The sequence below is a fragment of the Sesamum indicum genome, linkage group LG8 (assembly GCF_026168435.1).
Source record: "Sesamum indicum cultivar Baizhima isolate 11 linkage group LG8, ASM2616843v1, whole genome shotgun sequence".
Lineage (NCBI taxonomy): Eukaryota > Viridiplantae > Streptophyta > Magnoliopsida > Lamiales > Pedaliaceae > Sesamum > Sesamum indicum.
In genome coordinates, this window is record NC_142664.1 from 17,245,429 (window position 1) to 17,257,557 (window position 12,129).

Genomic DNA, 12,129 nt, shown 5'->3' on the forward strand with positions numbered 1-12,129 from the left:
TTTGCATTTGATCCCAACTCGTTTTAAATAATTAGTCCATTTTGAAACACATTAAGATTAATTATTTAGGTCATCAATTTTATTAAAGAGTAGAGATATAAAACTTGAACTGCATTTCTAAATTTAAGCAATAATACAAACTACAAAAATTGCTTTCAATGGCTAAAATATCTTGGAATAGATGTAATATTTACACTAAGATTAGGCATTTCGAAATTGGAAGGCCTCGAAATGAACTGAAACGATTGCCTTAAATCTGACTCCAATCGCAATGCCTCAGACTCGGAGGAAGGAATCTACACTCTTACAGTACCGAAACATCATCGAGGCCCTGAAAGCTCTATGGCCTCAATAACGACAGACGACTCCTCCCGGGCATCACTAAAATTCCAAGTGAAACTAAATGTTTGGCCTTGACAGAGGTCCACTCCACCTTGTGGTTCAGGATGCTCTGTGTGTCCGTTAATTCCTTCCAAGATCTTCAACACTTCTGACATTTTAGGCCGGAGGTCTGGATTCGACTGCGTGCATTTTAGAGCCAGTTCAACTGCCTTTTCCACTTCATGCCAGTTAAAATTTCCCTTAAGATTTTTATCCACGAGCTCTTCCAGTCTCTTCTCCCCATACAGAGTTTTAACCTGTCAGATTCCACAAGCTCCTCATGAGTTCTCTCCTTCACATACAAGTACCGAATTTAGTATTGATTGAAGCATTGGTCGAAAATCCACTTACCCAATCGAGCATCATTCCTCCTTTCTGGACCTGACTGTTAGCAGCATCCAAAGCCTTCTGCCCTGTTATGAGTTCCAAAAGCAGTATCCCAAAACCAAAGACATCTGTTTTCTCCGAAGATTGGCCAGTTGAGAGATACTCGGGTGCAATATGTCCTACAGTGCCCCGGACCGCAGTTGTTACATGTGAATCCCTAGGATCTAAGAGCTTAGCTAGACCAAAATCTCCTACAACAGCTTCAAAACTTTCATCCAGCAAGATGTTTGCAGCTTTGACATCCCTATGAATTATTTTTGGATTACACTGCTCATGCAAATACAGAAGACCACGAGATGCTCCAACAGCAATACGCATACGTTTGCTCCAATCCAAAGTCGGCTTTTCCTGACCAGGATCTATCAATTAAAGGAAGAAAGGGTCAAACCAAGCTCACAAGAGACGAGCTAAGCACTAAAAGTTGGTAATTTGAATCGATTATTACATTGCTGAAAATGTTCTCTTAAAACCTTGTCAAACTCAACCCACCTACCCAGTGGAAATACTGCATGCAAGCACCACACTTCTTTCATCTCCACACACATCATGCCACCCCAAAAAAGAAACACACACACACACACACACACACACACACACACTCACGCACAGAGCTTTGAGATCATATGCAAAAATCTAGTTGGATGACAGACCTCGCAAACGATCTGCAACACTCCCATTAGGCATATAAGGATACACAAGTAACTTTTCTTCAGGAGTCATACAGAAGCCATACAGACGTAAAAGGTTCCGATGCAAAGCCAAGCCTATCATCTCAACTTCAGTTTGGAACTGCACTTCCCCAGTGAAACTAGGGTCTTTCAATCTCTTAACTGCTACTATGGCCTTATTTGGGAGAATACCTTTATAGACAACTCCAAATCCTCCTTGTCCAAGTATGTTTTTAGGATTGAAGTTGCTCGTTGCTATTTGTAACTCACGTAAAGAAAACCTTTTCAAGTGTCCAATATCGAACTCATAATCTTGTTGCACTGCACATTAAAGCAATTAGGATGGTTTCATAATCATCTTTACCTGACTGTTAGACGAAGAAAAAGAAAAAGAGTGTGCAATTAGGAGGTACCATATGATGTAAATTGAACACGAGATCTGTACCAATGCACCCAACACATGAGCAGTAAGACAGAAACAACAAATGCGCAACTAACTCCAACTATAACAGCAATCACCGAATGATGATGATGGCTTACTTTTGTATATGAACTTGTTTCTGAAAGAAAGAAACATGAGTGTTAAACAGGACGCATGATCAACTGTATCATTTTATATGTAAAAAAGGGAACTACCATTCACTGGTTTTGGAACATCCATACAAATTTGTGAGGCTGAAGAGCACAGAAAGATATTCCCTGCAACACTGAAACAAAAAGCATTCCTTTCAGAAAAATTGAAATTAGAGAAATAGGGATCCAAAAAGAGTTCCACAACAATGTAAAACTGCCATAAGGATGATGAACATCAATCCTAAATGATTTATTTCTTGATTTCTAAATTTTTATGTCCATCACACTATTTTTCAAATGGTATACTCGTAACCCATTACCAGTACACAAGCAGCTTAAAATTGTACCAACTGGGGAAAAAGAAGTGAAAATTGATGGAGTCTGCAACGGCGATGTTAGCCGCGATGGTAAAACTCCAACTAAGTTTCAGAGGATAATTTGGCACCTATGTAACTTGAGCATGTGCATAGTACTAATAAGCATAATTATAGTGGAGAAAAGGCAGAAACATTGACTAGAGACTACAATGTATTGCAAATAAGAGAATACAATTGGTTGACATTCATCATCTAGCAAGTGAGTTGTACTTCTTCCAAAGCATGATTGAATGTGTTGTTGTGGATATACACATAAGACTACAGCAAAAAATATGCAGAATAAATTATCCAGAAGTAGCTATATATACAGAAAAATTGATCTAAGAACCTTACCTGTAGTCTTTAGCAAGTATCTTAGGTATAGGGCCACTTAGGTTATTAAATGATAAGTCCCTGCACAATTTAGGTTTCTTTTATTCAACATCCATTTGCTATCCTCATTGTTACAATATATTCAAGGTTCAGGACAGAAAACATACAAGACAGAAAGACCTGTGAGGTCGGCGACATCTCTTGGAATTTGTCCAGACAACTTGTTCTTGCTCAGCCTCCTGCAAATTCGCCATGTCCATTAATTTGGTAAAGTAAATTAAAGCCACTATGGCTTTAAAACAAATAAGAATCTGGATAAATAATACTAATACGTGCTTACAAGTAACTAAGCCGAGTTACGCGACCCAGAGAGCTTGGAATTTCACCATCAAACTGATTACTGGAAAGATCAAGTGTTTGTAATTCAAAAAGCTTTCCAATCTCAATGGGAATGACTCCAGACAATTGATTATTCTGTAATAACCTGTGGATGCTAGCATGAGTCAGGGCATGTAGCAAACCAACAACTAAGAAATAGAAACCAAGACTGCCAAAACTCCATTGTTGAATGATGCATATATATATATATATATATATATATAATAATTGAGAATCATGGGAAAAAATTGTCAAAGGCGATTCAATCCAAAAGCATGTGATAAATCATGTCATGACCCATTCCCGAATGATGCATAACATTCAACAGAAAATAGGACTCACATTGTTCGAAGGTGAGTTAAATTCCCAATACTTGGTGAAAGTGTGCCGGATAATCCCATACTAGCCATTTCTCTGTCAGCCAGAAACAGAGAAGGCAAGTTAAGCAAGCAGAACTATGGAAAGGGAAAACATACAACGAAAATTAGGGATATAGTCTAAATAAGTGAATATTCTAAAACTAAGACATTTATGAAAAACTCACAACGAAATAACAAAGCCCTCTGGAGAGCAGCCAACCATGTTCCATGTACAAGGATCGACAGAGTTGATATCCCATCCATCAAGAACATGACTTTCATCTCTCATTTCTCTCTTCACAGACATCAGAGCAGCAACTGCTAATACCATTCAAGAAACCCATGTGCATGTAAATGAAAAGAAAAAAAAAATGAAACAGAACTTTTTTCTTTAAAAAAAAAAAATGAAAAACAACGTAATGGTGCAATGTGGAGCTCACCTTCAAAGTTGACACCCTTTGGCGAAAGAAGACTGAAAGAAGAACTAGCAGCAGTCACCCGGAGGAAAAGAAGTGACAAAATCAACTTTAATTCTCTCATCAGATCTCCAAAGTAAATAACATGAAAATTATTTGCAGTTGAAAAGTTGCTCTTAGCTTCTTATCTTTCTGATAGTAAAATCTTGTTAGATGCATTCACAAAGATTAAGGATGTTGGCTGAAGAGGACGGAAAAGGAGAACAAAGAACTCATTTTTCTTCATTTCCCTTTGTTGCAGGTCTCTACCACAAGCACACATGGACACTATTCACACATACACAGGTATGCAGATATACAATAAAAAAATATGACAATGAAGTCAAAAGACCCACTGAGCTCTGGAGCTATTTGACCTTGAAAAATTCCTTGTTTATATGATCTAAAAGTAATTGTCAGAGAAGATGCATACGGAGCTCTATTAGAGCCTTATGACGCACCTAACTTTAAACATATTATAAGAGTAAATGATTCGATCATTTCTTTTCTACTTTTTAGGTTTTGTGTTTATTATCCAAAGTTTATAAATGTTTTCTATTCAAAAAAAAAAAAAACTTTATATATGTTTATCTTTTTTCCCTTTTGGCCTTGTTATTATTTGGGTCCGGAAAAACTATAATTCAATCATAAATTTGTGTATTTTCAGGCTAAAACTCATAATTATATTCTCAATATGTGGAAATCCAATTTCAATCAATTTGACCCAAGATATCCGTACATGTATGAGCAGTTGAGTTAAACTAATTCATTATCATCCATTAATAACATTATAGCTTACTTTAAAAGCTTTTTTCTTGCTATTGTTAATTAAAGGTTATATGAAACATGATCTTCTGATTTTTCCTTAATTGTTTTGGGTTTCTACTCTTAAAATCAACACTTAAATTGACCCGTTTATTTCATAATCCTGCGAAAAATATTGTGAAAACAATTCGTACGAATCACCATTTATTTACTGGAAATCCCATCCTTATTAGTTATCCAGTATACGCAAAACCCTTGAGTCACTAAAAAAATGTGACTGTCGCCGCGGACGAGGAGGACACTATTACTGAAAGGAAAATCCATCGGGCGCGATGCGAAATATTCAAAATAAAAGGCCAAATAGGAAAAGAAAACCTTTACCCTTGAGATTTGGGAACTGTGGAGACTGTCCCCTTGTCTTCTGAAGGACAACAATTCAATGCGGTGGGGCACACCACGATCAAATGCACCGGAACGGAAGGGACCGTCGGATTGACATAATTCAATGGCGGGGAGTCGTAAATGACTGCGCCTAAACAATGGGCAAACAGCCACTAGTTGATAATTAACTATATCCGAATTTTGCGGGGCATGGATGTGCGTGCTGGCGCCATGATCGGTGCAGCTGTCGCTGCTTTGACTAGTCCAGAAAGGAAGAGGACAACTAACGCCCCAACGACGTCGCACCACATGGGGTGATCAGATCATTGATTTCCCATGCCAGCTGCTACAAGTTCCGTAATTGGATGGGCAGTCGGCGTCGGTGGAGTCACATGATTGCTAAATTACGCCCATAAACCTTCCCCACGGCCTCTTAAAAGTTACAGAGCCCACTGATATATTACTTGGGCCCAATTGCAAGGCCTACTACACTTTACACTGTCTTCATACGTAATTTCTACCACACCTCGATTTTTATTTTTTATTTTTATCAAATACGATATGATATATATATCAATTTATAAAATAAAGAATCTCTGTGAATTTAAATCAAACTAAATTCTTTAAATCAAACTAAATCAAACTAAATCCCAGTATTTTCATTTTCATTTTTTTATTTTTTATTTCTGACTCCCAATTTGATAAGCTTCACAACCAAGGTGTGTCCGTTGTGATTCTAGATGGCAAGTCGATGAACACAACTTCAGTAGCCATGTCTGAATACCTCCATGTCATTCTCTCAATCTCACTCTTGGAAGCATATATGTAATGAAAACAACTACAATAAGAAAATAACTTGGAGAAGTAGATGGAGAGCATGTAATTAAGGGGTAGAATAGATTACTTGGCATAATAAGCAATAATTTCCTTTCACAACATGTATAGGGGAGAGGGCAGCCGTAACAAGTAGAAACAGAAGAGAAGCAGATCAAAACAGAAAAAAACCCGAACCCACCATTTTGGATCCGGATGCTCCTTTGGGGCAGAGATATCTATTCATACACACTTCATAACTTGACTGCTGCATGCTTTTTTATCAGTAACCAAAACATATACACAAAAAGGATCATTCCCTTTCCAGGTATGCTGTGCTCAGAGAGGAACCGGCAATCGCGCAGGAAAAGGTAAAAACTGCATGTATAGAAGAAACAATCCAGAGACGCCTGCTGGCTGCCGCCTTCTGTACTTGTCCTCGTACCTCAAGAGAAGCCGCTGGTCCGGCTAACCCTCAGTTAGAGGTGATTTAGAATCTGCCGTGTTTGTTAACCCATCAACTAGCATTACTCACCATTAGTCTATTTTACGTCATGCCCTCGTAGGATGCAAAAAACTGTAGACCCATTTGCCTTTTCACATGGTCTGGTATTAGCTTGTTGATGAGATCTGGAGAGGCACCAGCCAACTACAACCAAGAGACCAGAAAAATACTAAGTTAACAGGACCACAATCTAACATTCCACTCTGAAAAGGTAATATAGATGCAGAGAAAAAGGTAATGCAAAGCATAAGCATATTTCACAGCTTCTTATTTGATTTCGGTTAATCACTGGTGAGAAAGAGCATTAAAGTATGACGGTTTGCCTATCACAATGCATTAATTCCAAAAGGATGTGAATCAAATCAAGCAATAACTTAAATTACTATGTATCATTATGCATGTATTCCAGCTTGATATCCAGGAACTAATTCAACAGTTTTAAATGATTTGTGCCTTCTTACAATTGGTTTTAATCATGTTTTGACATCCTAATTTTCATTCAGAAACGAATCCATCAGCCAAAAACAAGCTCAAGTCATCAGGTCCACTGAAAAAGCTTTTACAAGGCATAATTCAGATCATTTTTTTTATTTAAAGTTGAAAAAGGAGACGATAAACCAAATTCACACACCTCCTGTTTGAAGTTGAATAGATGTGGCAATGGGCGACCATTAGGCAATCGAGCATTAGGTTCTCGAAGTTCATCAAAGAAAGGATGTGCACATGCTTCTAGCTGCAATAAGAACATCTTGTCAAAGAACATATAAAAAAATTAACTACTTGCAGGTAGTTAGTTGAGAATCAGATACTCTTTCTTTAAACAAAATACTACATTATGCGCCCACAACATCAACCAAGCTTCAAAAAAGGAAATTGAAGAAACTCACTGCAGTGCAACGGAGATTTGGAGAGTATTGCAGCAACCTAGAAGTAAGATCTATTGCTTCAGGTGGCATCCGTTTTTGAAAAACCTGCGAGAAAATGGCACAGATACTTGGCAAGTCAATTTACAAAAACCTTTGAAAAATATACAGATGTTTTACATCTGAGCTCCTTATAAACACACTTTAAAGGCTAGCACAATATAGAATATGGGAAAGGGATAAATACATAAGCAACATATCACAGTATGCAGGGAATAAGCTTCAAAAGGGGAATGTTTACCTTGTGCCAAGGATGAGCTTTTATTTGTGGAAACCTAAAATCAGTATAGTTTGGATTCATACAACGAATTTCCTCTCGCGTTGGAGTTCCAAGAACCTAGAAGATAAAATGTTAAAACTTAAAAAATACCAGAATACTTTACATCACTTCCAGAAACGACAACAGAGTGTTACCTTGATGATTTCCACAAGCTGACCCACAGCATTTTCCCCAGGAAACAAAGGCTACAAAATATGCATTATAAAGTCAGACGAGCACATGTGAATAACCATGCAAGAGGAAAACAAGCAAGTCAGCGATAGCATGTAGACTACTCACTTGGCCCAGAAGAAGCTCAGCAAGGACACAACCCGCAGACCAGATATCAATTGAAGTAGTGTATTCAGTTGCACCGAAAATGAGTTCAGGAGCCCGATAAAATCGCGAGCAGATGTATGATATGTTTGCTTCCCCTCTCACCTATTTGAATTTGAAAAAGAAAAAAAAAAAGGTGTTGTCATAAATACACTAGTACGCAGCAGAAGTAGGAATATAAACAGCAGCAGAGCTTCATAAAAAATTAAATATGGAAAGATAATGAATATGGCAAAAAGTAGGCAGCAACGTTATGATCAAGAAAAAGTAGCACTTACTAATACTTTTGCACTTCCAAAATCGCATATCTTAACCTGATGAGTTAGAGGATCAACCTACAGAGAGAACAGGTGAAATCAAGAAAAAGAGCACTCCTGCAGTTCGAGTTCTCAGTCTTTAAATGAGCTGCAAGTGCGTACCAAAACATTTTGAGGCTTCAAGTCTCTGTGGCACACCCCGGCAACAGAATGCATGTAGGCCAACCCTCTGAAAATCTACAAAGACATCCTAATTATCATGTTGAAAACAGGAAAATGCTATGTCAGAAACAGCTTGTAAGGAAATATGCTCCTTACTTGATAGGTGTAAAGTTTAACGTAGATGAGTGGCATTTTCTGGTTCATGTCACTAAAATGCTTCAGAACACGAAACATGGTTTCCGGGACATACTCCATAACTAAATTGAGAAAAAGCTCGTTTTGGCTTGTTGTTGAAAAGAAACAATGTTTCAAGGAAACAACATTAGGATGATCCATTGTCCTCATTAACTGCAGTTCACGGTTTTTGTATCTTCGGTCTTGCAAAACCTTCTTTATAGCCACAGTCTCTCCAGTTTCAATGCATTTGGCCTAAGTACAATGACAATAACAAACAAGCCCGATGAAAAACATAACAATGACAAAAGTAGCCTTAATGGTACAGCAATATATATACCTGAAACACAATTCCAAATGAACCAGTCCCTACAACTCGCTCGGCCATGTAACTAACTGTCTGCAGAAATAACAGAAACAAATTGAAGTATTAATACAACATTTTCCTTCTTCCATCATTCTTCGGTGTTTTCTTCTTTCCAAAGAAACAGATATGTGAATACCTGCTTAGGTTCTCCATTCTTGCCTCCAATAGTTGTTGAAATTATATGCCCCGTGACTGTATCATTCCTATCCATTACAGGAGCATGCATCTCCTGTAAAAGTGAAATCACAGTCATATCAGAAACCACAATACAAGAATTATAAAGATGAAGCATTTAAACTACTAAGAATTAGTTATGTAAGCAATTAGTTATATAGATGGATATGTATAGATCTCAAGAATATACAAGCATATCAGATCAAGTAGATTAGTTTTACATAAGATCAATTCAGTAAAGATCTCAAGTCCGGATTCAAGAAATAAGCAAATCCGTGATTCTAGATATTCTGAATGAAAAGACGACAATAAGCAACCTGACGAGATCAGAGGAAAATATCATGAAAAGAAACTTGAAACAGTAACATAGTCTCTCTGTTGGCATCCAGACTAGATAACAGAAACATAACCAAATCAGAGTAGAAAATGATGGAGAATTTCCTTAATCCTTGGGTACAAGACCTGAGTTAGAAATCTAATCCCCCAATTCTGATAATACATTGTAGTTCTGATTCCAATCTTTAGAAAAACAAAACAAATAACACACACACAAGTAAAACGCAATCTCGAGAAATCAAAAGTTGCCACAAAGACCAGATGGCCAGAAACACACAATCTCAAGAAAAATAATCAATGAGCACCAGAAACTACACCAAGTCAACAAAATCCAGAGCGAAGAGTGCTGATCCGAAAGAAAGTAGATCTGCAATGTTTAGGGGAATTAAAGACGGAAAAAGATAGATTTTCTTGAACTCTTTCTTACAATATGACCCGCAAAATGAAAGAAACCAAAAAAATCAAGAGAGTAAAAGCTCACCTTATCGTCGGCCATGGCAACAAATTCCCTGCGAAGAATCAGAAAGAAAAGAAAGAAGGATTTTCAACGAGTTACCCAGTCTGCAAAATTTCCTGTTTATGGTTCAGACCTCATAATTGTCGGTAGGAGAAAAGAAAAGAAAAAAAGGACGAAAGAAAGACGGGGCGAGGGAGAGAAAAAGGGAGGGGGGGTTGCAGGACCCATAAGCCGAACAGCATCCCATGTGATTACAGCTGCTCCTTTTTCTTTCTCTTGGGAAATAATTGGAAAAAAGACACCGGAGTTGTGTCTTTTATTTACCAAGATTGCCCTTATTGTTTTCAAATAAATTCATTGGTCCGTCCTTGATACTCTAATTGGCAAATGGCAACTTGGGTTCTGGGCCTACTCAGCAAATGGGCTTGGATCATTAGGCCCATATCATTGCACCTACGCAGTCCAATACAGAGTAATAATTCCACAACTCGGGAATTCTGGAGGCTGTCCAATCACTTGGTACAATACACTGAATCTTTTTATTTCAAATTATATTGTATTTTTTATTATTTATAATTCTTAAATTTATACACATCATTTGCGTATGTTTTATGAAATAGAAACTACGGACATAATAGAAATTTCAATCTGAATTAGACAATGTTATTTCGACATTCACGTTAGCATGCAAGTACTAAGAATATAAGTATTTTTGCATGCAAAATGTAGACTTTCTTATAAGCCTAAATCCCTTAAAAGGAAGAGCAGCAACAAAAAGATGAACAAAGTAAACTTTTCATCCTAAAAATGTGTTTAACTTTTTTCCATTTCACTTTCCAATCCCATGTTCAAACTTTTGATCTCAATATTGGGAAAAAAAATGACACATATGGATTGTTTGGTGCCCAAAGTAAAGAAAACAAAAAAGATTTAACATTTTTTCAGTTGGTATGAACGTCTATTAAAAGGACAATCAAAGTGCTATAATATATAATTAATCCCATGCAAACACTACTCACCATAATATACATTTTGTTTCTCTAATTATACTCAAACTATTTATGTATATAAAATGTATGAAATTATTTATTTAAAAAATTAAGACAGATGTACCTTTCACCTAACCCGCCCAAACCAAATATTTCCAGAAGCATATATGCTCACTCCATCAATAACCAATTCTTTAAGCTATAACAATCAAATCTTCTACTTAAACTTGAGTTTCACATTCTCAAAAACGGTAAATAAATAATTGTTTTTTTTTTATTAAGTAAGATATGGTAAGTAGTATGATAGTTTCTGACGTATGAAATCTAAAAATCAGTTCAGGTTTAACAAGTTAATATCGGCATTACTAGCAAAATAACTTCAACGAACTAAGTTTAGAAATATAACTCCAGATTAAATGAGGACAACGCAACATTTTTTTTTTGTACAATTACTAAAAATGATTTGATTGAAGGCAGTATGAAATCGGGAGTTCACATTCAAGGCCAGCAAAATCCTATATATTACTGGTTGCTGCGCCGAATATGGGTGTTGGACCAGCTGCCGCGTTATAAGAGCCCATGGAAAACGTGGCTGCGATTTTAAGTTTTGACTGGTCGTGGTTGAAATTGCGTCCCGCTTACTTATACACATAAAATAGTGCAAGTGTGAAAGAGGACCCTTAATTTAGTAATAATTGTTAGAAACAAACACGGTCTTATCATATTACCACATGTTTTTCACCTACAATAAACTTACATGCATTTAATGCTTTCACATGACTGACTCTCACTCACTTTGCAATAATATCATCCTATGTCTATTGTTTGGTTTGTCACTGGCCCACAATTGTTTCCAATCTTTATTCATTGGGTACTTCACTTTTATGTTTGAGATAAATAAAATATAAATAGATAAAATTTGAAATATGATCGAATTATATTGTCACACTTTAATAGTTGAATAAGGGAGTTTTTGTAAAAAAATTTGCTTTTAGAAAAATGATTTCTGTAGAAAAAATTGAAAGTTGTAGCAGAATATAAAATGGATAGCGTTTGTAAAAGCAGATAAAAGCTAAATTGAATAGTGATTGAAAAAAAAAATCACTTTTAAAATAAAAACTTATTGATGAATGAATGCTTTGTGCCTATATGTTAAAAGAATATTGTTTATTATTTCACTTGTTGTTTGTCACTAATAATTATTTTTTCACAAAAATCATAAATTTTATTTCGATTGGTACTTAATACTTATATGTTTTTAAAAAAGTATGTTTAATTTAATAATGTTGTCATTAAATATATAATTGTTGATTCATACACAATAATTATAATATTCAAATT

At 36.2% G+C, this 12,129-nt stretch overlaps 2 protein-coding genes across 8 annotated transcripts; both read right to left on the reverse strand.

Annotated features, from left to right (window-relative positions):
- Positions 1-96: 96 nt before the first annotated feature.
- Positions 97-5,409, reverse strand: LOC105167843 (Leucine-rich repeat protein kinase family protein). 5 transcript variants are annotated; one of them, XM_020695930.2, is made up of 12 exons: positions 5,037-5,407; positions 3,876-3,907; positions 3,621-3,753; positions 3,419-3,490; positions 3,039-3,182; positions 2,866-2,937; positions 2,720-2,779; positions 2,073-2,143; positions 1,850-1,996; positions 1,419-1,757; positions 733-1,127; positions 97-638 (listed from the first exon to the last, which is right to left on the reverse strand). In XM_020695930.2, exons 3-12 carry the CDS (start codon positions 3,740-3,742, stop codon positions 321-323), a joined length of 1,740 nt encoding a protein of 579 aa, XP_020551589.1. In that variant the 5' UTR covers positions 3,743-3,753; positions 3,876-3,907; positions 5,037-5,407; the 3' UTR covers positions 97-320. The 5 variants fall into 5 exon arrangements, with proteins under 5 accessions (XP_020551589.1, XP_088739885.1, XP_088739886.1 ...); XM_088883759.1 differs by having other exon boundaries at positions 3,876-3,919; XM_088883760.1 differs by having other exon boundaries at positions 3,621-3,756; positions 3,876-3,919; positions 5,037-5,198.
- Positions 5,410-5,916: 507 nt separating this feature from the next.
- On the reverse strand, positions 5,917-10,069 carry BIN2 (Protein kinase superfamily protein). 3 transcript variants are annotated; one of them, XM_020695932.2, is made up of 13 exons: positions 9,824-10,069; positions 9,660-9,709; positions 8,969-9,061; positions 8,806-8,865; positions 8,448-8,720; positions 8,292-8,366; positions 8,151-8,207; positions 7,837-7,977; positions 7,692-7,742; positions 7,519-7,614; positions 7,242-7,325; positions 6,986-7,087; positions 5,917-6,498 (listed from the first exon to the last, which is right to left on the reverse strand). In XM_020695932.2, exons 3-13 carry the CDS (start codon positions 9,056-9,058, stop codon positions 6,397-6,399), a joined length of 1,131 nt encoding a protein of 376 aa, XP_020551591.1. In that variant the 5' UTR covers positions 9,059-9,061; positions 9,660-9,709; positions 9,824-10,069; the 3' UTR covers positions 5,917-6,396. The 3 variants fall into 3 exon arrangements, with proteins under 3 accessions (XP_020551591.1, XP_020551592.1, XP_011085977.1); XM_020695933.2 differs by having other exon boundaries at positions 9,648-9,709; XM_011087675.3 differs by lacking the exon at positions 9,660-9,709 and having other exon boundaries at positions 9,824-10,068.
- Between the last annotated feature and the right edge of the window lie 2,060 nt (positions 10,070-12,129).

Coding starts and splice junctions, on each gene's coding strand:
- LOC105167843 (XM_011087673.3), bottom strand. CDS start 3,975: ATGAGAGAATTAAAGTTGATTTTGTCACTTCTTTTCCTCCGGGTGACT. Junction 2,938..3,038: donor GTAACTCGGCTTAGTTACTT/GTAAGCACGTAT, acceptor GCGAATTTGCAG/GAGGCTGAGCAAGAACAAGT. Junction 639..732: donor GAGGAATGATGCTCGATTGG/GTAAGTGGATTT, acceptor GGAATCTGACAG/GTTAAAACTCTGTATGGGGA.
- BIN2 (XM_011087675.3), bottom strand. Junction 7,743..7,836: donor CTGAGCTTCTTCTGGGCCAA/GTGAGTAGTCTA, acceptor CATATTTTGTAG/CCTTTGTTTCCTGGGGAAAA. Junction 6,499..6,985: donor TATTCAACTTCAAACAGGAG/GTGTGTGAATTT, acceptor TCTTGGTTGTAG/TTGGCTGGTGCCTCTCCAGA.